Here is a 27680-nt window from a genome sequence, read left to right as displayed (position 1 = left end):
GCTCAAGAGTCGCTCACTAAGAGTCGCTCAGCAGATCAAAACTCAACGTATGATTATAGAACTTGGGGTTAACAGTATCCCGAAACTATAGATTCAATCACCGTTTTTGTTCTTTTCACTTTTTTAAAAAAAAACAATTTCCCTCCAAAAATCCCCCAAAGCTTGGAAGGCTATTTTAGATTATTATTATATCCAGGCTGCACCAAATTTCTAAAATAAGCAAAAAGATTACTTTTAATTTGTAGCTTATAATATTGGACTTTTATTTTGTGGAGTAGTAAATTTTTTCTTTTCTTCCTTAACTATTTTTATTTCTTACTTCTATGTACGTTGAGACGTTGAGAGCATTCACATCCATGCTCTTGCCAAAGAGCATGGATGTAGACTCGGATCCACTTTTATTCATTTCTTACTCGCTGCTTTTTCGCAAGAGTCAACATCCACATTCATACTCTTTCGCATGCTCAAGGTTCTCACCATTCTATTATTCAATTTAAATAAAAAAATTTCCACAATATTAAAATGTATTAAAAATACCCGAACTACTATTACAAATGAGTACAAAATAAATTTAAAATTACATAATTAAAATCCTAAAAACTGAAAACTACATACTTAAAATCCTAAAAGTTAAAAATTGCATAATTAAAATTCTAAAAATTGAGGTTGAGAGAGTTGTTTGGTGTAGTGTGATTTTTTGTGTTGAAATGGAGGTATTTATAGATAAAAGTGTGACTTTTGGGATGAAAATAATGAAAAGATAAATTAAAAGTGTGGAAAAATTGATATATTTTATTGGGAAGTGGGAAAATATTTTTTTTATTAAATCTGAATTTTTCAGATTTTTTTTGAATTTAAAAAAAAATGATAAACCAACAGCCATTCAGAGCATGTCACGTTGGCTACTCGTACTCTTACCAATGGCACGGCCAGTGGCGTACCTACATGGGGGTGTGGGGGACCCATGGAACCCCCAACAATTTCACTTATTACTATATAGTTTATATTCAAAAAGTATATTATGGTGATTTAGCACAGGTGAGTGCCCTTGCTTAGCATCTTCCTAGCCTGTGTTCGAATCCTAGCAAGCTCAATTTGGCTTTTACCTATTTTAATTGTATTTTTACTATTTTTCTGATGTTTTTAATATTTCTTACATGAATTATACACAAAAAAATTATATTTTATGTACTTCACTAATTAATCTATTCAGAATTTTCTTTTAGCTAGTATTTTTTTTTGATGTTTTATGTATTATTCTACAACTATTATACATAAAAAATTTCATGCTATAGACTTCATTACTTAACTTATTTCAAAATTTATTCATAATTAATATTAAGTACTAGTATATACACATATCTAGTTTCTATATCATCTAATTAAATCTATCTCATTACTAATTTCCATCGCATCATAACAATATCGCAACTTTCAGCTACGACTACATCAAATAATACCTTACAGTTGTTATAAAAAAATTGGACCCCCCACCTTCAAAATCCTGCGACCGCCATTGGGCACGGCAGTGCTCTTTCCGTCGACACGGCGATGCTCTTAGCTAAGAGCAGAGCCGTGCCGTCGGCAAGAGCACAGCAGCGAGCAGAGTACTCGCCGTGCCGACGGCACGGCGCCTGCTCTTAGCTAAGAATACCGATGCGGATGCTCTGATTATTGACTTCTTTTCTTTTCATTTCTTCATTGGTCTACCCAAAATATATTAATCCTAAAAATAAAAAATGTTGTTCTATTCATTAGTCAAATACATGAATTCAAACTATAGCGTTCACCGTACAAAGAAACACCGCTGATAATCGTACAAAGAAAAAAGTATTACTAGGAGTACTAAAACTGAATGCAATCTAGATATTTAACCATGACAATTAATGTACTTTGTAATAGTAAATTGTGAACTATTATAACATCACATTTTGATTATATGTAAAAAAATTAATTTCAAATTTTTGTTACGTAAATAAAAGTGAATGCAATCTAGATACATGTATAAAAGCAGAGTTTTAGTTTATCTACATACTATATCAGCTTTAGTTTTCTATAAAAAGTATTTCCATCTTTTCGAGTTAGTTAAAATACTCCCCTTCTTTTAGACATCAGATTTAGAAAATTAATGTGCAAAGGTTGTGTAAAAAAAATAAAGTAGGAATTAAAAGGAATAACATATGATATATAAAAAGAGAATAAATTAAGCTTTTTTACAAACGATTCGACTACCTTAGGACAATCCAAAAAGAACAATTTAACTAACTTGGAAAGGAGGGAGTGTAATTCTATAAATAAAAATGTACTAGTATACTTGTATTCATTAGCCAATTGCATGAACACTACCTTTTATTTCTTGATATAACAGTGTACCACCATATGCCCTCAAACATAATAACTCCGTGTCCATAACTGCCCTTCAAATATCTCACGATCCTAACTATAGCTTATAGATTATCAACATGTGGTTGATACATAAATTTACAAATTATATGTATGTTATATAAGTTCTGATGTGAGATATATAGATCAAATTTCCAACTAGACGTTGATATCTTCTTCAGTCAGTCATTTATGCTCTTGAGTTTGAGCTAAAGCTCATATAGAACATACTCCCTCTGTCTCTTAAATTCTGTCACATTTTTTCATTTCCGTCCGTGCCAAAAAAGAAGATGGTTCGTTGCAACACTAGAACATGAGACCACATCAATCAAGTATGTTGGAGACCGTAGTGTCGTATGATCAACGATTCAAAGGGTCCTCGAACGCTGCAGCCAGCTCCTTAGAGGCCAGTTTTAGCCTCCAAGAAAATGAACTTATCTAACCTTGATCACATCTTTGTAAGCTTGGCTCGCATATATTTCGACCCGCATATGTAAACAAAAACAGACTTGTACAACAACTGCCCCAGCATCATCAACACACATATTTCCTAAGATCAACACATCCTATAAGATTTCAAATGATAATAATTATTTGTCACATTTCACATTTTATCATTTTTTATAGTGGACCTCATATTCCACTAACTCATTTGACCTCACATTTAATTACAAAAATTAATACTCCTTCTGTCCTCCATTAATTGTCCACTTTCACTTTTTACTATAAATGGTAAGTTGTCCCAACATTCCGCTAATTCATTCACTCACATTTTATTATAAAACTACTCCTTTCGTTTCATAGTAATGGAGGCGTTTCTTTTCGGCACGGAGATTAAGAAAAATTGTGTTAGGTAAGTTAAATAAAGAGAGAATAAAGTGGAAAATGAAAAAAGGTAGAGAGATGAAGAGAGAAAAAAGTAAGAGAAAGTAAAGTAGGTGTGGAAAAATGTGTTGACTTTTACTAAAAAAGGAAATGACCTATTATTATGGAACGTACCAAAATGGCAAAATGACTCTATTACTATAAAATAAAGATCAGGTACCATTTATGTGCGAAAGTGAAAGATCAGGTACGCGCGGAACCGGCGGTTCCGGCATGATTTCGGTTCGAAATTTTTTGAACCTGAACCGAATCACGGTTCAAAAATCGACGGTTTCAGTTCGGGTAAATTCTCACGGTTTCGGTTCGGAAGCGTAACCGACGGTTATGGTTTCGGTTTTAACCACCGGTTCGATAAACCTTGGGTAAGTTTACTATGGAACTTACCAAAATGGAAAAATGACTCTTTTAATTACTATGGAACGGAGGGACTCATATTCCACTAACTTTTTCAACTCTCTTTTCTTTACATTTCTTAAAACTCGTGCCGGAATCAAAGTGGACAATTATTTAGGGGCGGAGGGAGTATATAAAAGTAAGACCCACTTTCCATTAACTTTTTCAACTCACTTTCTATTATATTTTTTAAAATTCGTGTCGACTCATAGCATGACAAAATTTAAAGGGCGGAAGGAGTAAACGAGAATAACACAAGTCGACTTCAAACATCTGAATCTCTAAATGAGCCAAACTAGATCCGGCTAATATTAGACATAAGTTAAGGCCTAAAAATTGAAATTGAAATTGACAAAGGCCGGATTTCTACAATGAATTAAATGTATATTCGGCCCATTCTAAGGCCCACGATCATTATAAGTATTTATTTGCCTCAAACATAAAATCGTCCATCAATTTAATTCCACGCCGATTTCAATACCGAGGACCTGAGGTGTAGAAAACTAAATTGTATAAACAAATTGTGATATTCAAATTACAATGCAAAGAAAAAAAAAATCAGCTTCTTGGATTTACCCATTTGAAATTTATGTGCAAACATTTAAAAAGTTTTTCAAATAGGTTCATAATTTGTACATTGTAATCCTAGTAAGTTTTATGCACAATCTCTCATTTTTTCTTCTCTGTGGACGTAGATCCTTGAGATTGAACTAAATAATTCTTGGTGCCATCTTGCTCGTGTTTGTTACTGGTTTTACACTAAAGGGTTGTTTTGTTTGCAAGATTATATCTCCAGATTAAATCTGTATTGTGTTTGGTTAATGAGATTGAATCTCACAACTCAATTTAAGATGAATAATTATGTGATAATGAGTCATAGTCAACCCCCTCCAACTAAAATAATTTCACAACCCAATCATAGACTACATCTCATGTTTATTTTGTCTAACAAACCTAACAAAATAGGAGGACCGTGTTTGGTTGAGGAAAAGAAGGCATCGACTCAAGAGCAACACAGACATTGGCAATGTCTACTGGTCTGAATTTGTTTGCACATAATTCCTCTATATGGAGTATGAAATTGTTAAGGGTATGCAACAATTATCTATTATAGAAATCAGAAATTCCTCAGACGATTAAAAAGTATTACTCCTTCATTACAAAAATTCCAATATAAGGAAATTATTTTTCACATGCAAAAATACATAAATTACCATGACAACTTCAAATCTAACTTAACGATTGTACAAAGCTCTTATTCCTGCAATATCATCTTCATGCAAGTTCTTGACCTCTCCGGCTCCGATCTCAAAATACATGATTGCCGCTCTCTCAGCGCTATGATGAAGCCCTAAAAGGTGTCCGATTTCATGAAGCGCAACAGTTTCTAGATGGTAAGCATCCGCAACTGACCCAACGGACCATCTATCATCCTCGTCGTAATGGAACCTTCCATCTGGTGGCGCAAATGCATGAGCTATGGTGGCTCCTTCAAAAGGGAATCGATCTCCGTGATCAGCTCTGTAGAACCCTATTTCCAAATCAGCATTTTGATTGGTTTGGACTTGTGCAAAGGTGAAGTGGGTGGAAGACTGCCACTTTTGGAAGGCACTTGCCACAGGGTTTATAGCATTTGAGGGAACGTTGGACAAGAATCTATAAGTGAGATGGGTTTTAGTAGATGGCCATTTAGGGTTTCCTTCAAAAAAACTATAGTGGGATACTATGTGGATGTTGCTCAACTCGTGTTTCTTGTCACGAGGTTGCATGTAGTTAGTGCCGTTTACGATATCAGGTAACCCACATCGCGGGGTTATCAGTTTTGATATCGTTGCATCGTCTACAATACCTGAGGGTTTGATGTGGTAGTTCTTTTGGTAGGTTTTGAGGGCTGATTCAAGAATATCGTCGAAATCATCATCGGTGGCATGGGTTTTGTTTGGATAGTTGAGATAGCCAAATTGCTCGAGATAGGCTTTGAGCTTGTGGATCTCTTTTGTGTTGTTACCCTTGTGACAACCTTTTAATTTCTTGAAGAAATCTAAAGGGGATGATTTCTTGTCACTTGGGGTGCTCCTCTTGGCATGGCCAATTGGAGCAAGTAGTATGAAAATGAGGAAAATGAAGGAGATGGGCTGAAAAATCTTGGAAGCCATGAATGAGCAATGGAAAGAAAGTAAAGAGTATATAATTTGTTTTGTGATACATATATGCTAATGGTATCGATTATACATATTTATAGCCTGGCTGAATAAAATTAGAACACGTCAAGAAAAAGAATTTTGGGGTTTGATTTGTCTTTATTTGAGTGACTTTGACTTGGAATATTGGATGTAGAAAAAATTAATTGGTAAACAAAGACCATATCAAATTATTCTTGTTTATTTAAAAATAAGGAACTAGCCTCTTAATATGATGGAATGAAATAAGTTAGAATTGGATAAAAATAAGATTAAAATAACATTTTTTTTATATTTTTTTATATTATCATTTCATTTCCACCTTCGTTCTATCATTTTGAAACAAATAAATAATTCAAATCGAAATCACATTTTGTTCTATCGTTCTATTCGATCATATCAAAATTTCTCTTCGTTATTTAAAGTCTTCTTCTCCACCGTGAAACTAATTAAATACTGTAGAAAATTTAAATTTGTGGAAAGCCACAAAATCCCTATCAAATTGATTTTTCTTTTTCGGCTCCTATTCACATTATCTAGTGTGTAATTAGAAATACGAGTTTCGAAGAAGAATTTAAGTAGTTACCATTTGATGAAGTCTTTATTTTGGAAATTAATTGCATGTCCCTCGAAATTTAAAGCTATGTCACATTGTATCCTTTCTTAATTCAACAGCCAAATTGAAACGATCTCAAATAATCCTAATTCCAAGTAAGTTAATTTTATTCAGCCTGGAAAATGGATCAAAAACGTGTTATTGTTGTCTTTTTCCCTTTAGCGGTATTGACCGAGAGAAGATTGACGACACTGGAAAAATATACAAGTCGTTGGACAGTGTATTGTGGAATTTTGGGCTTAATTAATTTAATTTGTATAATTATCTTTTCATTATTTAATTAAAGTGATCTATTAAAATATTCTAGTTAAAGTGAATTTAATGTATTGAGGAACTAAATGAAAAATATAGGGTCTTAGTATATTTTGTATAAATATAAGGTAGGTTATATATGGTCCCTAGACGTTAGAAGAATGATTTGAAATTTCCATGTTCTATCTACAAGCAATTGTGTACAACGTCTCTAATACATAATATAAACAAAGCTTACATATGATTATAATTTATATAGTCAAATCAATCATATATGATTATCAAATTACATATAATTTTACTTAACATAATTAAATAAATACTAAGCTTATATAATTTATTACGATAAACTAATTTCATCTAATTAGAGTTCGATTAGATAAATAATTAACTAATTAAGACTACTCACTTTTATTGAGTGAATTGGGGTTTTTAAACTTGCTGTAACTCAACTCTTTATTCATCTAATTTTTTAAATTAATTAATCAAACAAATCAACAAATTAATACAGAATATAATTTTATTTTAAATAATTAGAGAAAGAGGAGAGAGACTCATTTGAAATTATTGAGTACGTATAAAAAATGAAGAAAAAATTGATTAAAATAGCCTTTAAAGAAAAAAAATGAAGAAAGGGTAAAAAAGTCCAAAAATAATACCTCTAATAAAATTAAGTCTTTGTCAAGAAATTTTTTTATGACATTTATTTTTATGAGACACTGAAAAAATGCACTGTTCTTTAGAAAAAAAAATTATAGTTCACTTAATAATTTAAGTAAATATTTAGTTCTGATTTTTATATATATAAAAAGGACTCCATATAATTAAAGAACCTAAAATGTCGTATTCATAAGTCAAATACATAAAATCAGTTCCAGTTTTTCGACCTACATGGCTAGATAATATTATAATGCATGTGCTCATGAAGAATAACATTGTTCATCGTACAAATAGTAGTAAAAGATACTAATAATAAGTTTGACATTTAGGTAGAAATTTAATTACTACTACAATTTATATGAATTTCTGGATAGGAAATTTTCAACTAATTAAATGTACAATATATATTCATATGGGAGTGATCAATTGCTAACTCATCATTTAATTGCTAACTACAACTAATTTAAGGCCATAGGATTTTAGAAAACGTGTGGTCTACAATTTGCCACGTGTAATTTTTGTTTTTATTAATAAAATAAAAAAAGATAAAAAAAACGCCAAATTAGGGTTTTAGATGAAAATGTCAATATAGTGTTTCGGAAATATCAACACAATGCTTTGAGAATGTCAACACGATGCTTTAAGAATGTTAACCCATTGTTTATATTGACATTCTACATATATTATATTGACATAATTTATATAGTATGTTGACATTTCTGCTTTACGAAAAAATTGAAAAATTTTCGAATTTTTTTTCAAATTTTGACGTCGGAATATATGCATATATGATATCGTTGGAATCCTTATAAAATTATCTTTAATTTGATATATGTTATATGAATTTAAAGTTTTGGGATTTCTTTTAAAAGTTAGTTATAACTAAACATGTAGTTAATTGACATTAATACCCCTATTGATATTTTATGGAATTAATCATATGGCTTTATTAATGTTTTTTTTTTATCGTATTGATATTTCTTGGTTGATGATCTAGGCCCTTAATTTGAATATCTAATGGTTATTATTTAGTTGTAGTTAGCAATTAGGTATTGAGTTAGCAATATAACACTTCCTATAATTATTATATATACGAAACTGAGTACAGTCTATATAAATGTATTAGTGCATAGTATAGATCTTATTTACAACATTAATGAATGCATGAACCTATGTTAAAAAATCTAAATGTATACCCTATCATAAATATAGCAACGTCAATATAAAAAAATTTATTTCATCTGTCCCATTAGAAATGAAACGTTTTCCTTTTTAGATTGTCCCAATAAAAATGAAACATTTCCTAAAATGGAAACAACACTCTCTCTACTTTTTCTTCTCTCTTACTTTACTCTCTCTTCATTAACTCAGAAAACACCACTGCATAAAATCTTGTGCCGGAAACCAAATGTTGCATATTTATTGGGACGGAGGGAGTATTATTTTTGAAGAATGCAAAAATTGAGACGCAATTACTTGCATTAGAATTTTTTTTAAAAATAACAATAATTTAGGACGCAAAAGAACACTTTCCAAAATTAATGACAAATTAACTTAATCTTTTGCTTCTTTAGGACGCTTACATTTGCGTTCTCTATTTTCAGTTGGGACGCCAATAATAAGAACGCTTTTCGAAGCGTTAAGGACATATTTAGAAACACAAATTAGCGTCTTTAATTTCATTAAAAAATATCCTTAACAGTTTTTTTTGTTATAGTGCGTTCATTATTTATTGAGCAACTCACCCAGTGGCGTATACATGATTTTTGGTATGGGGGTACGACTTCAACAATAAATAATGGTATAACATGACAAAAAAAAAAACTAATGCTAGAAATAATATAGTATTTTGAAACAATATTTAGTTTTAAGTCTATACAATTCAAAATATAAAAGAAAAATACATAACATCTAGTTTATTTTTCGACGTGTCTTCATTTCTTCAAAGCATTTGACTACAGCGTCGTCAGAAACTTGTAGAAATATATCCTTCTCAATGAAAGTGACCAAACAATCATTCAAAGATTGATCACTCCTCCTATTTCGCAACTTATTCTTCACAAACGTCATTCCGGAAAACACTCTCTCCACACTTGCAGTAGCAACCGGAAGCATCAAAATCAACTTGATAAGCAAAAACACAAGAAGATAAAGCGACATCTCTCTTTGTTTCAACAGGTTTCATCAGAAGAGAACCAATATCTTGTAAATTTTGAAAGTCACTATCATTTTTCACATCTTCGATGAATAAATTAAGTTGGTACTCAATAGCCACCAATTCACGGTTTGAAAAGTCGGAAGGATAAAAAGTGGCAAGTTTAAGTACCTTTTCCTTGTCAAAAGAAGAGAAGTTATCTTTAGGATTGAAGCAAGCCATACACCTAATCAACTCCATATTGACCTCATCAAATCGGTTATCAAGTTCTTGAAGTAATAAATCAATTACCTTTATAAACACATCAACCCGAAAATGATAAAGATAGGAAACATCTTGAACAAAACGCTGTGATCTTCCTTGAGGGATATATTGAGCTTCCATATCTGGAACAACAATGCCAAGATTGTTGCAAATTGAGATTACCTTATTCAGTTGAATCTCCCATCCGACATTCCTCATTTTCTGTAACTGGTCCTTGGTTAAATTAACGAGCCTCATAGCGTTAATAATATCTTGATCCCTTCTTTGTAAAGCAAGACACAAATCATTAGTGTACCCGAATATAGTGGTCATTAGATGTGCCATAAAAATAAAATGAAATGACTCTATTGAGTACAAAACGCCTTGAGCTTTTGGCTTATCATCTGAAGAACCATTCTTCCCAATTATCACTAGAACGTTAACAATTGCAGAAAACAAGTCCATGACATTCAAAAGAGTCTTGTAGTGAGAACTCCAACGAGTGTCTCCAGGCCTTTTCAAACCAAGTTCTTGATTCAACCTTGTCCATGTTTCAAGTTCGTCAATCTCTAAGGCTTTAGCGATTTTTTGTGCTTGAATTTCACGAATCATTTCCCTTCTCTTACAAGAAACTCCAATTACGTTCAACAAATTTGCAATAGTATCAAAAAGCCAAATACACTCATCGTTCATTTTGGAAATGGCTACAAGAGTTAGTTGAAGCTGGTGCGCAAAGCAGTGAATATAGTAAGCACTTGGAGTATCTTCCATAATCAAAGTCTTAAGTCCATGTATCTCACCCTTCATGTTACTAGCCCCATCATATCCTTGTCCTCGAATCTTAGATGGACTCAGTGAATGTTCAGCAAGCAAAGCTAAAATTGCACTTCTAAGAGACAAAGCTGTTGTATCAGCGACATGCAATAGACCAATGAATCGTTCAACTACCCTTCCACTTTTTTTGTCAACATAGCGCAAGCAAAGGGCTAATTGTTCCTTTTGCGACACATCGCTTGATTCATCGGCTAATATAGCAAATCAGTCCTAACCAAGATCATCCATAATTCGCTTAGTTGTTTCTTTAGCACAACAATTAATAATATCATTTTGAATAATTGGAGATATCAATTGACAATTTCCAGGTGCATTTTCCATAGTCACTTTTGAAATAGTTTCATTATGTATCCTCAACCATTTCAAGAGTTCAAGAAAATTTCCCCTATTAAGGGATTCTTCACTTTCTCTATGCCCACGAAACGCCAAGCCTTGTCGCAATAGATAATGTAAACAAGAAATTGAAGCCCTCAAGCGAATATTCTCTGTTAATCACATCACTGACATTATCTAAAGAAACAAGAATCGATTTTTTTTTTGCCATCCCTTAGGTTCACATATTCTCATAAGCACGATTATGAGCACTTCTAAGCCCACCAATATGTTTAGTAAATCTATCTGGCTTATTCCATGACTTAAATCCTTTATTCACAAACGCGTCTCCCCCGCATTAAGTCCAACTTCATTCTTGAACAAGTAGCAAACAAAACAAAATGCAGCATCTTCTGTCATGCTATATTCAAGCCAATCCCATTTATTATACCATGAAATCATAAATCGACGCGAACCTCCAATTTCTTTTCGAGGAAATTTATGATTTTTTGGTTGACAAGGTTTTCTAAGAATATAGGCTCTTCTAACTGCATCTCGCTCATGTGGAGGATACTCCATTGTGTCTCTTCTTTTTCCAGGATCTTGAGGAACGTATTCAACATCATAAATCAATTCTTTCTCGCGTGATGACACACTAGTATTTGAAGGAGACACATTATCAATTAAAGCAGGAGTGTTTGAAGCATGAAGATTTTCTGGAGAGTTTGAAGCCGGAGGGTTTGCTGGCTGAGAGCTAGAAGCAGGAGAGCTTACACTATCATGAGATTTTCTCTTTGTGGAGAGAAATTGTCGAAGATCAAATTATTTTCTCATTTTTTTTAATTTTCTGCAAATATATTCAAAATCATTACAAACTAAAATTATAAATAATTGAATCACAAATATTAACATCACAAAACCATACGATTGAACTTTAAATTGAAACTGTATTGTAGTAGATTCTAATATTCTACTCTAAAATAATAAAGAATTGATAATTTACATTCTTAAATAGTGAATCACGGTTGTACACTCCCCTTTACAATAAATATAAAGCATTAATCAATTCTCAAATAATTTTCAGTTTTCAAAGTAGATAAATTTGTGTGGTATCTCTCCGTCTTTGGAGAACCGAGGAGGCGAGAGAGAAAATTCTCAACCGGCGACTCGACGATTGAAGCAGACCGGAGACGACGGACGCTGCACCTGCACTGCATGCAGTCAAAGCGGTGACTCGGAGGAGAAAGCTCTTGTCAAAGAACTCGATTTGAATCTAGAGGTTTTAATTTGGGCGAAATTTATAGGGCTTGATGTTTTAATTTCAATTTTTTTTACCTTATGTATTTATTTCCTTCTCCAAATTTAATTTGAAATTTTCCTTCCCTTCTGCCCAGCTCCTCTAAAACATCCGAATATCTTTTAAATTTGATCTCTTTTTTACCCTTTTATCATGTTTATTTCCTTCCTTCTTTCTCTGAAATATTAATCGTATAGGAGTAATATTTTTCCCAAATATTTAGGGGTACAATATCAGTATATAATTAACAAAATAAAGGATATGTATAATAGTATTAAAAAAAAAAAAAAAATTGGGGGTACAACTGTACCCCTTTTTCCCTACTCCATACGCCACTGAACTCACCATACATCTTTTAGCTTTTTCTATATTCACCTTAAGCCTTAAGGATTATACTAACAGATCCTGAGTTTTGTGGTTTGCAACTTATGAGTTATGTGTTTGTTAAATATCGGTAGAAGAAATCATCTTCTTATTTAGTGTAATTGTGATACAGATATTATAAGATTATATAGGCTAGGTATTCTCTACATATGGTAAACCTAATTTACAATAATTGGTATTCTATCTTTGGCATAATATACTCTCATATCAATTGCATATAATCTTCATGATTTTATGCGATATTATTCTAACACTCCCCCTTAAGCTAAGTAACGGGATTCGCGATACTTAGCTTGCATAGTACTTCTCGAAATGACTTCGAATTTACTGTCTTTGTCAAGATAACCACCAGTTGATCTTCATATTTGACATAAGGCATTTACACCACTTTCGCTTCAATGTTCTCCGTTATGAAGTGTCTGTCCACTTCCACATGTTTGGTTCTATCATGTTGAGCCGGGTTTTTAGAGATACTAATGGTCGTTTTTGTCACAGAACAAACTACAAGGAAGGGCAGATCGAGAATCCAATTCTGTCATCAATCTTCGCAGCCATAATATCTCCGTCAATCCACTTTTAATTCCTCTGAACTTTGCTTCTGCGTTGGAAAGTGCTACCACCTTCTGCTTCTTGCTTCTCCATGTTACAAGGTTATCTCCTACAAAGGTGAAATATCCGGCAATTGAATTTTCTATCGTTCGGGTTTCCTACCTAGCCAGCGTCGGTGAAGCCATGTATTTCCATGTGCCCGTGTTTCTCAAACATGAGCCCATGCTCAGCCGTACCCTTCAAATATCGGACAATTCTCAGGACCGCCTCCTAGTGTTCCTCTTCTGGTGCATGCATGAATTGACTCACCACTCCTATTGCGTATGCAATATCTTGTCATGTGTGGGATAGATAGATAGATAGATAGATAGATAGATAGGTTTTCCGACTATCCTCTGATATCTACCGATTTTTTATAAAATGACGTGTCAAATATGATTCAATTTAGTATCATTTTTCAAAAGTCTCACCAACAACATGGAGACGAAGAAAAGAATATTGAATTATTGTAGTATAAAATATTGATTACAATTTGGAACAATGTCAACCTCTATTATGTGTAAGAATTAATTGCCTATATAATGTAGAATACTAATAACCAAATTTCCACCATTCATTCTTAAAAAACCTAGTTTCTTGAGAATGTAATTTTGTTATCAAAATCAAAGTCTGACCACGAAAATTATAACCCAACGATGGTTCTCACTCCTACTTTCATACCTGAGATCAACAAGAGTGCATAAACCACCTTTCCGCATATTCAATGGTATGGTTTCCAAAATGAACCGATTAAGTTCTTTCACAAATTGAAGCAACTGACATGATCCAACACATAAGTGGTGTTTAGTTTGCTAGATAAAATAATACCAAAATATAATCTAGGATTAAATTATGAGATTATTTTAGTTGGAAAGAATTATCTGCATAACTGTGCCCGCAGGCCGTGGAACTCGAATTGAATGATACTCCACTAAATTTCATTAATGCTTGATTATGAAAATAATACAAGTGGTAGTATATATAGACTCTTCTAACAACCCTACACGGTTCTGACTTATTTGCGATCCAGGAAAGAACCGACAAAGAAAACCCGGAAATGAGCTTATATCATGCTCGACTCTATTAGGACGGACACATGGGTTGCTCAGCCTCTACGGGCTTGGAGAAGGCCAAGTCTGTATCAGCGCACGAGTAACCTTATTCACTATTACAAATTCCAACATAGGGAAATTATTTTCACACACAACATTAATACTTACTATGACGGATTAAACATAACATTTTATTTATTGTACAGAACTCTTATTCCTTCAATGTCATCTGGATGCAAGTTCTTAGTCTGTCCGGCTCCGATCGACGGAAACATGATTGCTCCATTAACTGAACTGTGCCCAAGCCCTAAAAGGTGTCCGATTTCATGAATTGCAACGGTTTCAAGGTGAAAAGCACCCGGAGCTGGCGCAACGGACCACATCTCGTCGCCGTCGTAATGGAACCTTCCATCTGTTGGTGAAAATGCATGAGCTAGAGTTCCGCCACGGCCATCAAAAGGGGCTCCATCTCCGTGATTACCTCTAAAGAACCCTATAAGCAAATCAGAGAATTGATTGGTTGGGACTTGTGAAAAGGAAAAGTGGGTTGCAGCATCCCACTTTTGGAAGGCACTTACCACTGGGGGAATAGCATTTGTGGGATAGTTGGACACAAATCTATAAGTGAGATGGCTTTTAGGCCATCTAGGGTTTCCTGGAAAGAAACTGTAGTGAGATACTATGTGGAAGTTGCTCGAGCTCGCCTCGTGTTTATTGTCACGAGGTTGCATGTAGTTGGTACCGTCAACAATATCAGGCACCCCGCATCGTGGGGCTGTCATTTCCGATATCGTTTCGTCATCTATGATACCTGAGGGTTTGATGTGGAAGTTTTTCTGGTAGGTTTTGATGGCTGATTCTAGGGTATCATCGAAATCATCCTCAGTGGCATGGGTTTTGTTTGGATAATTGAGATAACCGAATTTCTCGAGGTAGGCTTTGAGCTCGTGGATTTCTTTTGTGTTGTTTCCCTTGTGACAACCTTTTAATGACTTGATGAAATCAAAAGGTGATGAGTTTTTGTCACTTGGGATGCTCCTATTGGCATGGCCAATTGGAGCAAGTAGGATGAAAATGAGGAAGATGAAGGAAATGGGATGAAAGATCTTAGAAGCCATGAACGAGTGCTTGAAAAGATGTACGTAAGACTATTTTCTTTTGTGTGTGATAAATGTAACTGCTAATTGCGCCTATTTATAGACTGAGTTTGGCAGAAGATAAGCATAGATAGAAAAGAAGTCAAGGAGTAAAATTTATTTGTGGGTTTCTTTCAATATTAATTGAATGACTTTAACTTTGAATATTAGGGATAGTGTATGAGAGTGTTAATAATACGGATAGTGTATGAGAGTGTTAATAATACGGCCTCCGTTCCTTAAATTTTATCTCATTTTGACCGTGCACGGGTTTTAAGAAATGTAATAAAAAGTGAATTGAAAAAGTTAGTGAAATGTTAGTCCTAATTTCATATATTAGTTTCATAATAAAATATGAGTAGGAATAAATTAGTAGAATATAAGGTCTATTACCAAAAATAATAAAAAGTAAAATAATACAAATTTTGCGGGACGGACGGAAATAGAAAAATTGGACAAACTTTTAGGGAAGGATGGAGTAAAATATAAAAACAAACTGTTCTAATTATTTTAAACAAGAACTGTGAGATGTGTAACAAACTATTCCTAATTAATCATTTATGAGTATATAATAGAAAAGTGAGCACTTTAAGTGAGTTTTGATTTTTATGAATTTTGTAAAATTAAAATGTGAATAATATTTTTTAATGTATTCAAATCAAATTATAGAAAACAACATAAATAATGTTAAATATGCCCCCAAACAAGAATTGTGCTTACATAAATATAATCACTGTAATTAATATATATACAAGAAATATAGATATATGAGTAAACATGTACATGCATTGGGTCATAATCTGAATAACTAAATCCTAATGTGATAGGTCAATTCTTATCAACTACATATAGTGCAATAATACAAATACAGAAGAGATCTAAATACATGCATAAATATGTAGTACTATATGTATTGGGTCATAGAATAACTAAACCTTAATGCATAGGTGAATTCTTATCCAAGTAGATATATGTATATATACAATAATACAAATACCCTATTTTCATAGGTCCCTATTTACTTATATAGATGCGTATTCGAATTAAATATATTTAATGGGAGAAAAAAAACATGTATATACTTGTGTAATCAACTAGCCCCAGCAATGATAATTTAGTTTACTCTTTAAGATTATGAATCCAAATAGTTAGTTAAAACTTTATTTAAAATTTAATTAAAATTTATTAACTTTTGGCCACGATCAAATTAATTAAAATGTACTACTATATTATAAGTATATCTCTATTGTACATAAATGAATACAAAGTATATATTAATAAAAATAATTGTATCCCACATTTTAAAAAAAAAGTATAGAAATATGGCTATAAAATAAAGACCTGCATCCATATTGAAAAATAAGACAAAAAATTATAGAATGTCTCTTGAGTGATTTTTTAGTATAGCTTTTAGCAATGGACCCAGTTTCATTATGGGTCATTGTAAAAATCAATATTTATAATTAATTTTAAAGAAATTAAAATATGGAAAGAATAAGAAATCGCTTCAATCGCAGGCCGATTCACATTTGACACCGGTCAATTTATCCGATTCACCACAGTCCAATAGTTTAACGATTTATATATTCAAACTAGACTGGACAAAACATTTACTCCCTCCGTCCCGCTTAAGATGATACGTTTTTCTTTTCAGTTTGTCCCAACTAAGATGACACATTTCCTTTTTCAGAAATTTTCTCTCTCTCTCCAATTAATACACTCAACCACTTTTACACTCAACCACTTTTTCTCACTCCTATTAAAATATTCATCTTTCTTTATCTCTCTACTTTAATACTTACACATACCTTCTCTCTCTCCAATTAAACACTTTAACCAATAATTCCTAAAATCCCGTGCCGGTTAAGCAATGTGTCATTTTAGCCGGGACGGAGGGAGTAGTATTTGTGAACGAACCAGTTCAAACGCTCAATCTAATCTGATTTTTAAAATAAGACTTATTAATGGATTAAACAGAAGTTATTTTTAAAAGGTTTAAAATCTTGAAAATGAAGATTTTCAAACAACACGATTTATAAAACTGTTATAGAGTTTAGAATATCAAAACAAATAATACTCCTATCTCTTTTTTTTTTTTTTGTTTCTATAATGAAGTAATCAGAGTACCCTTAAAACTCGCCCTAAAAGTCAACTAATTTCTATTTTTCCTATGTCACGTAGTATTTTAAATTCTAAAGCCCAGCACCTATAATAGCGTTTCAAATTCTGCCCCCGAAAATTGCCCCCGAACTTATTTCACCACCGTTTCTATTTTTATTTTTTTTTTGTTTTATCAAAAAAAATAAATAAAATAGCAAAATAATATAAATAAAAAGCAAAAAAACAGAGAAAAAGAATAAAAGAACAAAACAAATCAATTATATGAGAAAATAGGGTATTTATAAAGTGAAAATAGTAGGAAAAAAATAAAAAATCGGCCTGGTCGAACCGTCACAATAGCGCCGAGAAAATTGCCGAGCCACGGCGACCGCCAATTCCTATGTCGGACGCTGCGGTGTTTTTTTTTTTTTTTTTTCTTCTGATGGCTGCAATGGCGCCAATAAACCCGCTAATCGCATCGGGCGGGGTCTATGGACGCTTGTAAGTGCCCTACGTATATACTTAGTTTCTAAATTATTAAGGTGTCATTCATACGCTTCATGAAAAAAATATCTTCCATAATGCCTAAATTATAGAAAAAATCACATATTAAGGTCTTTCTATTTTCTTACTTTAATTTCCAGAAAAACTCTAGCCTATTTTAGACCTTTTAATAATCTACTCCACAAATTGCTGACTTTTGTAGTTTATAATAACGGCTTCACCGATTTTACTTTATCGTTTCTTCCTTACCAATTTCATTTATTCATTATTTACAAATTGGTTTCTTTTCTTTTCATTTTTTCCTTACCTTACACAAAAATAAAAAAATAAAAATTGAACTATAAAAAAGTTTTATCTATTTGCACTTTTTTTATTTTTAAATAAATATCTATAGAATTTCTGGACAAAGACATTAGTTACTATACTTTTACTAGTTTTAGACATTTTTACAATTTCCTCTTTCTCTCTATAAAACTATTTTTTCAATGTTTTGCCGATCATTTTGTAATCTTTTCAAATGACTCTCCCCCCTTTCTCTCCTCTCTCAATATAGATAACACTTTTATTTCCAAAAATAAAAGAATGATGCGTGCACTTAAAATACACTTTAATATTATATGTTACAAAATCAGAAATCATTACTAGTAGGGGTGCTTAAACGGTTCTCCGGTTCTCGGTTAACCGGAATCGGAACCGGAACCGACCGGTTAATTGAAGAACCGGAACCGGAAAATCCGGTTCCGATTCCGGTACCGGTTCCAACTTTTTAAATAACACCGGTTCCGGTTTGGAACCGGAACCGATCGGTTCCTAACCGGGAACCGGATTATAATTCAATTTTATTTTTTTATAATTTAATATACTAAAAAATCTAATTTATTGAATTAATTTTGAATTAAAGTAAAATAGTTTGAAACATTGAGTGATTTTTAGATTTAAATGTTTAATCTGTGATACTTTGAATCTATAATTATTTCCCTAATCCATTTTTTATGAACTAACTACAATGAGTAGAACATCATAAGTTTGTTTTTAGTTTTCAAAAGAACTTATACAAATACAATATCATTTCATATGATATATTTATTACAAATTTATGTAACAATTCATTTAACATACGATTTTAACATATTTGTGAATAATTTATTAAGTGTTCCGGTATAAACCAAATAGTCACAACAATATTAATTAGTATTGGAAATTCCAATGAATACTATGTTTAGCCAAAAAAGGAAAAATGAAATTCAATTTTAAAACTCATTTTTTTTTTTGAAAAATGCTAAAGTTTAGAACTCCTATTTTTGTATTAGTAAAAAATTGCTAACATAAACTAGTCCGACTCGACCTACTACACTTGGCATCACTCTTATCCATATATGAATATTATTGTATTGTTGGTTTGTATTTTGTGTATTTATTTTAATTTTTAGGTATTATTTGTTATAATTCTAGATGTTGGATTATTATTTTTTTAGTATTGAACTATTTTAAATTATAAATAAATTCGGATTAAAATTACACATCGGTTCCGGTTCGGAACCGGAATCGACCGGTTCTTAACCGGTCGGTTCCAAACCGGAACCGATCGATTCCGGTTCCGGTTCCGATTCTTGAATTTATGAAAATTTAAAACCGGTTAACCGATCAACCGGTCCGATTAGAACCGGAACCGGCCGAATAAGCAGGCCTAATTACTAGATAATATAGTACATATAAACAAAGCTTAATTGATTATGATTTATAAAGTCAAGTCAATAATATATAATCAGATTACATATAATTTTACTGAACATAAATAAATAAATACTAAGCTTATATAATTTATTAAAATAAACTAATTTCATCTAAATTAGAGTTCGATTAGGTAAATAACTAACACTACTCACTTTTCTTGAATGAATTGAGGTTTTTAAACTTGGTGTAATTCAACTCCTTGTTCATTAGCCTAACCTTTTTAATTAATATACGTAAGGGGAGTGTTATATTGCTAACTCAATACCTAATTGCTAACTACAACTAAATAATAGCCATTAGATATTCAAATTAAGGGCCTAGATCATTAATCAAGAAATATCAATACGATCAACAAAAAACGTCAATAAAGCCATAGGATTAATTCCATAAAATATCAATAGAGGTATTAATGTCAATTAACTACATGTTTAGTTATAACTAACTTTTAAACGAAATCCCAAAACTTTAAATTCATATAACATATATCAAATTAAAGATAATTTTATAAGGATTCCAACGATATCATATATGCATATGTTCCGACGTCAAAATTTGAAAAAAAAAATAGAAAATTTTTCAATTTTTTCGTAAAGCAGAAATGTCAACATACTATATAAAATATGTCAATATAATACATGTAGAATGTCAATATAAGCAATGGGTTAACATTCTTAAAGCATCGTGTGACATTCTCAAAGCATTGTGTTGATATTTCCGAAACACTATATTGACATTTTCATCTAAAACCCTAATTTGACGGGTTTTTTTTATCTTTTTTTATTTTATTAATAAAAATGAAAATTACACATGGCAAATTGTAGACCACACGTATTCTAATATCCTATGGCCTTAAATTAGTTGTAGTTAGCAATTAAATGATGAGTATCAATTGCTAACTCATCATTTAATTGCTAACTACAACTAATTTAAGGCCATAGGATATTAGAATACGTGTGGTCTACAATTTGCCACATGTAATTTTCGTTTTTATTAATTAAATCGAAAAAGATTAAAAAAATATCAATTGCTAACTCATCATTTAATTGCTAACTACAACTAATTTAAGGCCATAGGATATTAGAATACGTGTGGTCTACAATTTGCCACATGTAATTTTCGTTTTTATTAATTAAATCGAAAAAGATTAAAAAAACCTCCAAATTTGGGTTTTGGATGAAAATGTCAATATAGTGTTTCAAAAATATCAACACAATGCTTTAAGAATGTTAACCCATTGCTTATATTTACATTCTACATGTATTATATTTACATATTTTATATAGTATATTGACATTTCTGCTGTACGAAAAAATTAAAATTTTCAAAATGTTTTTCAAATTTTGACGTCAGAACATATGCATGTAGGATATCATTGGAATCCTCATAAAATTATCTTTAACTTGATATATGTTAGTATATGAATTTAAAGTTTTGGGATTTCTTTTATATATATAGGGTCTTGTTAGGTTGAGATTTTTGGGCATAATTGAGAAATGAGATGCAATCTCAGCCACTAATTCACAAGATTAACTTTATGTCAACAGCTATCACATTATGTCAACACGGGGGGGTATAATTGTCTTTTCATTAAATTGTATTTGAAATCATTTTCTAAAACCCTCTCTAAAACTCTAGCTGCAAAGTCTTCAAATCTTCAAATCTTCAACATTCAATAAAATAACACTTATTAAAATGTCAACAACTAAAAAATAACACTTATAATTCACATATCAATACCGAGAATATCGAATGTCAACAACTCGTATTAAAATGTCAACAACTAACAAATAACATATACAATTCACATATCAATACCGAGAATATCGAATGTCAACAACTAACAAATAACACTTATAATTCACATATCAATACCGAATATCGAATGTCAACAACTTATAGTTGACATTATATGTGTATAGTTGACATGAATTATATATGTAGTTGACATTATATGTGTATAGTTGACATGAATTTTACACATAGTTGACATTATATGTGTGTAGTTGACATGAATTGTATATGTAGTTGACATTATATGTGTGTTGTTGACATAGATTATATATGTAGTTGACATTAAAAAATGGAAATAGCTAAATCTTGAATCTAACTCTTAGCAACTAATTCCTAACTGGGGAATATCACCAAACACCTAGAGTGCATTATGATTAAGCTTGATTCCCCTATCCATGAGTATTGAACATTACCTCTTTCAGATTAAAAAAAACAATACACTCAACACCTAAATCAGATAAATGTGCAAACTTTATTCATAATTTGGCACAAATCTCTCACCAAAACACAAAAGATGATCGAAAACCACAACTCCTCCAAAACAAAGAGGTGCTCCGTCATTCTCATCTAAAGAAAAAGGGTAAGGGATTCATCGAATACATTATTCATTTGTTTCTGCGACCACCGTCTTAATGTACAGCTCAAATCTCACATCTCTCCTCCGTTTACGATCCACGGATGCACTGGAATTAGCAATCAAAATGAAAATCAGTCTCAAATTATGCGAAATTATGTACAGGAATGTAGAGAGTGAAGAATACTGACTCAAAACTTGCTCGGCGGAGAGCCTTCTAGAAGGATCTCGACAGATCATCTTCCTCAACAGATCCTTGGCCTCCGGCGACACAGAACGGAAAATCTTTGACGGAAACCTCAGATTCCCCCTCAGAGTCTCCGCCACTCCGTCACCAAATTTCGGGATTGATCCAATTTGGGGATTTGCACCGCCGGCGCGAATTTGGGGATTGATCCAATTTGAGGAACCTTGATCTCCTCCTGCAGGCTTGATGAGGATTTCACGAGATGAAGTCTCGATTGCTTGACAATCGGCCGCCTGCTGCCGCTGCGGCGACGGCGATGGGAAAAATCGTTGCTTTTGTGGAGGAGAAAGAGGTAAGGCATTAGCGTAGTGGTGGATGACATCCTTAGATTAGAATAAAATTACCATTATATCCTTTCATATTAAATTAATCTAAAATTATTTATTGTGTGGTAAAATCTGGACCACTCATTTAATAAAAATGAGTGGCTGATATTGCATCTCATTTTTCTCAATTAGCCTAAATAATCTCAATTGATCACAATCCTATATATATATATATATATAGAGTTGTGATCAATGTCGAACCCTTCTTAAACACCGAACTAGAGACCAAATTTGGGTCACTCATTTTTCTTAATCTTATGGTTATGATTAATTTAGCATTAATTTAATATTTTATTAAATAAAAACGTTTTTAATTTATTTATTTTTTTAACAAAAAATTTAAACTTTTTTTTTAATTTTTTTTAAAAAAAAATTTTAAAATATTTTTAAATTTTTTTTTGTTTATTCGATAAAAACTTGCTGGAGTAAATAATGAACTAAATGAATGTATGTTATGAAGTAATTTTTCGCATTCATGAAGATAATTATGTCATAACACATTATGAAGTACTCCCTTCGGCTAAGATGACACATTGCTTAGCCGGCACGGGGTTTTAGGAGTTATTGGTTAAAGTGTTTAATTGGAGAGAGAGAAGGTGTGTGTAAGTATTAAAATAGAGAGATAAAGAAAGGAAATGTGTCATCTTAGTTGGGACAAACTAAAAAGGAAAACGTGTCATCTTAAGCGGGACGGAGGGAGTAATAAACTAATAAATGAAGTAATAAACTAATGAAATGAAGTAGTAAACTAATGAAATGAAGTAATAACATAACTGAATGAAGTAATAAACTAACGGAATGAAGTAATCGCATGACTGAATGAAGTAATAAACTAACAGAATGAAGTACTAAACTAATAGAATGAAGTAATAACATGACTGAATGAAGTGATAAACTAACGGAATGAAGTAATAACCCTAAACCCAACTGAAAGATAATTATGGCATAACACATTACGAAGTAATAAACTAATTGAATGAAGTAATAGCATGACTGAATGAAGTAATAAACTAAAAGAATGAAGTAATAGCATGAATAAATGAAGTAATAAACTAACGGAATGAAGTAATAGCACGACTGAATGAAGTAATAAGTTCATAACATACATTCATTTAGTTCATCATGTAGTGAATATAGTTCATTATTTACTCCAGCAAGTTTTTATCGAATAAAAAAAAATTAATTTTTTTAAAAAAAATAAATAAATTAAAAACGTTTTTATTTAATAAAATATTAAATTAATTCTAAATTAATCATAACCATAAGATTAAGAAAAATGAGTGGCCCAAATTTGGTCTTTAGTTCGGTCTTTAAGAAGGGTTCGACATTGATCATTAAGCTCCTTTTACCCCTTTAGATACTATTTCCTTTTTAATCACATCCATTACATTATAGTAGTGGACGGTCAAGATTAGAACTCTGAAATTAATCCCGTGTTACATTATTGGTACCATTCCCGTGTTACACACAAAATAAAACCTCCTAAATGTTAGGTTTGGTATATTGAAAAGCATGTTTCGAGCAAGTTTCGCTCGAATAGAATCTTGCTTGTATACGTAAAACTCTATAATCCACTTTTAACCCGATTCAGTATTATTCGAGCAGTTTCGCACGAATAGAATCAGTATATTATTACATTGTGTTTGCTTGTGCATTTATAAGATGTTTTATAAACATTTAAATGTATAAGAAGCAAGCAAAGTCTAAGTCTTTTGCTTAGTAGACTGGTTGTGGGCGTCGTCCACTTTAAGGTATCACAGTCGGTTCTATGCAGTGCTTTGCAAAAGAAAAAGAAGAATTTCACAACCCAGATAGACTTAGACTACCTATCGTGAAAGGTTGCAATGTCAGTTCGATTATTTCTAAACCTTACTGAAATAAGATGACATTGGCGTGGTATAGCACTGAATGGATGTAACAGCAAGACGTGTCTTTATGTTATCTATTGAAAGACTAGGTCTTGATAAAATACTATTTCTTAATCTACATACGTTAGCATTGAGCATACGGTATTGATTATGCACTACTTTGACTTATCAAATGGTGCGGGTTTTTCGCAATCCAATAATCCTGATATATTGGATAGTGGTGATTAATATCTAGCGGTGCTAGGATTGCTACTATGTTAAATCGTGCGCGAGGTGAGTCTCGTTTGATAATGTCCTCAAGAGGAGCTTGAACAAGGTTTTATTATTCGGGAAACTGGCCAGTTGGAGTTTTATTACTCTATGAATAATAAATAAGTGTTTCTTGTTAAGTCCACTCTTGGAATTAATAAGATGTTAATTAATTAAGTCCATAGCAGACTTCAATTAATTAATGGACATTTATATCTTAAGTGCGGGAAATAAATAATATAAATAATGAAAACCCGGATTACTTGTAATTTCAGATTTGGATGGGGAGTGCAATATTACTTCTGTAGTAGCTGCTCGTAATATTTCAATATAAGCTTGTATTAAATTGTGGGTTCAATTTAATTAGTAAAAAGCTAATTGGGGGAGCCCATATCCAAAACCTTCCATAGATCTCTGACTGAGCCCAATATGAACTTAATATAAATAGGAGAATAAAGGAGAGACAGAGTTACAATTAATTAGTAGAGGAAATTTTCGTCCCCCTCTCTAATTAGTAGAGGAGCTCGAAAATTCTTCAGCTCTCCTCCGTGAGGAATTTCTGCCTTCTTTTTATTCGAGTCCTAGTATTTTGATAAGATCAGCCCACCCTGATATCGAGATAAAGTTCGGGAACCAGTCAGAAGATCTGTGGTCTAGTATTGAAGATCATCACGTGGAGAAGGCGCGAGCAATCGACGATTCTTTGGGGAATCAAATCGGTAACCCTAAATCGTAGAAATCATGTTTAGGATTTATTTTCTTTGAGCATGAATTATTTTCGTTCTAGCATGCAATTATCTGTTTAACACGTGAATTGATTAATCGCATAATCGGGCAAATAGATCCGTATCTGATTTATTTGTTTTGTACAAGTCTTCCGCTGTGCAAGGAGCACCAAACCCCAGTAATTGGTATCAGAACAAATTTTGGCTCTGATTATGTGGATTAATTTCATGTTATGTGAATTGCCTGAATGCATGATAAGATGTGTTTCCGTTTGTAATCTCTCGAAAACTATGAACGGAAAATTGCGCTCTACCATGGGAGTATGAATTATATTTCATATATGTAATCATTGCATAGTCTATGTGTTGATTAATTAATTCCCTAACATATGTAATCATTATAATCAATGGTTAGTAGCGTATGTAATTGTTTAAATTACTTACGGTAATCACATGGAGAATCAATTGTTTGGCTTTGGTTTGAATCGGTGTGTGATTTGTTTGCGACAAGAGAGAACACCGTGATCAAACGAAAGCAGCAACAAGTGATCTCCAAAGGGCAGCAGCGTGATGGGGCTGGCCTAGGATCGTGACAGCAGCAATGGCTTTTTGGGTCGATCATGGCAGTAGCAGCCCCAAAGCGGAGAAGCAGCGGCAAAGATCTGCGCGTGACAGCAGCGCCTGCGACTGCGGTACAGCTGCAGCAGCGGTTGCGATCAGAGTGGGAGCTTGCCGTCGGTGGCTTCCCGGACTCGTGAGGCAACTGCAGGGCAGCAGCAGCGTTGGGAGGCAAGCTGGGCACAAGCGGCAGTTAGATCGTCGCAGGCTGGCCAAGCTGCGTCAGCAGCCCATGCTCTCGAGCTGGGCAGCTTGCGCAACGCAGAACAGCAGCAGTTCGCGAATCGAGTGGGAGCCCTTCGTGGGCAGTTCCCGAACTCGACGGATGATGGAGACGTTGCACGCCTCATTTCGTGACTTCGCTTTCCAAAATTGATTAGGATTGTCTCATCTTTGGATTCAATTTGGAAAGAAATCAAGATTAATTTGGAAATAAGATTTGAATATATCTTTTGTGGTTTTTATATATTATATAAGATTTGATTATGAATTAAATCATGGATTGATTATAGATTTTATCTTTATTTTATGGATTTGTAGGGATTTAATTCCTAGACGAAAATCCTAGTTAAATTTGGATATTGACAATCTAATATTTATCTATATTCTATGGATTAACATGGATTTATCCTAGACAAATCCTAGTGGATTTAGATAATGATAATATTATTTTATTCTTATCCTATGAGTTTATATGAATTTATTCATAGATAAATTTTAGATGGATTTGGATAGTGATAATATAATATTTTATTCTTATCTTATAGATTTATATGGATTTGTTCCTAGATAAATCTTGGATAGATTTGAATAATTATAATATAATATTATCTTATTCTATGGATTTACATGGATTTATTCCAAGATAAATCCTAGATGAATTAGGATAAACATTTATATTAATTTATTTTATTCTATGGATTTGAATAGATTTAATTCTATTAAGACAAATCTTAGATGGATTAAAATAAGTATTGATCCAAGTTATTCTTATCTTTTGGATTTATGTCCTAGATAGATTAGGATGTTAATGATATATAAGAAATCCTTCTTTAATTGGATTTAGATGAATTTATTTATCTAAGAAATCCTAAGTAATATTTGATATATTCTAGATGTCTATTTTAAATAGAATTAAGATTTGTATAAATCATGGTTGATAGGATTTTATTTTTATCTTATGTATTATGATGGAATTGTTTCTATCTAGTGATATCCTAGTACGATTTAAATAATGATAATCTTAGATCAACGTTATCTTGACTTGTAGGATTTATTTTATCGAAATAAAATCTAGAATAATCCTAAATGGATTTAGATAGTTAACACTATCTTGATAAATCCTAAATGAATTTGGATAACCATTATCCAAGATAAAACTTAATTATTTAATTGATTCTCCCTTGAGTAGATTAAATAATTTTCGATAATTCTCCAGTGTGTTTAAATGTCATGCATTAAATGGATTTATCTGTTTATTTGGTGTTTATCTATTTTAAGTGAATTATCTGTTTTATCTGCTTATGTGATAATTATGCAAAAACCATATAAAAATATCTAAGTGATGATTACAAC

The 27680-nt window shown here is 32.2% G+C and overlaps 1 protein-coding gene and 3 pseudogenes across 1 annotated transcript; all 4 read right to left on the bottom strand.

Annotated features, from left to right (window-relative positions):
* Nucleotides 1–4796: 4796 nt before the first annotated feature.
* Nucleotides 4797–5856, bottom strand: LOC148930287 (metalloendoproteinase 3-MMP pseudogene; annotated as a pseudogene).
* A 3562-nt stretch (nt 5857–9418) lies between these two features.
* Nucleotides 9419–10378, bottom strand: LOC148930286 (uncharacterized). Its single transcript, XM_089066410.1, has one exon. The coding sequence runs from the start codon at nt 10376–10378 to the stop codon at nt 9419–9421; it is 960 nt and encodes a 319-aa protein (XP_088922536.1).
* A 432-nt stretch (nt 10379–10810) lies between these two features.
* On the bottom strand, nt 10811–11491 carry LOC148930285 (uncharacterized; annotated as a pseudogene).
* A 2606-nt stretch (nt 11492–14097) lies between these two features.
* LOC125212533 (metalloendoproteinase 3-MMP pseudogene) lies at nt 14098–15408 on the bottom strand (annotated as a pseudogene).
* Between the last annotated feature and the right edge of the window lie 12272 nt (nt 15409–27680).

This window comes from Salvia hispanica, chromosome 3, assembly GCF_029641045.1.
Source record: "Salvia hispanica isolate PSC_SH4W2 chromosome 3, Shi_PSC_v1, whole genome shotgun sequence".
Lineage (NCBI taxonomy): Eukaryota > Viridiplantae > Streptophyta > Magnoliopsida > Lamiales > Lamiaceae > Salvia > Salvia hispanica.
This window is presented reverse-complemented; position numbering and strand designations above follow the sequence as displayed.

What these genes read in the sequence shown, in the direction of transcription:
- LOC148930286 (XM_089066410.1), bottom strand. Translation starts at nt 10,378, where the DNA reads ATGATTCGTGAAATTCAAGCACAAAAAATCGCTAAAGCCTTAGAGATT.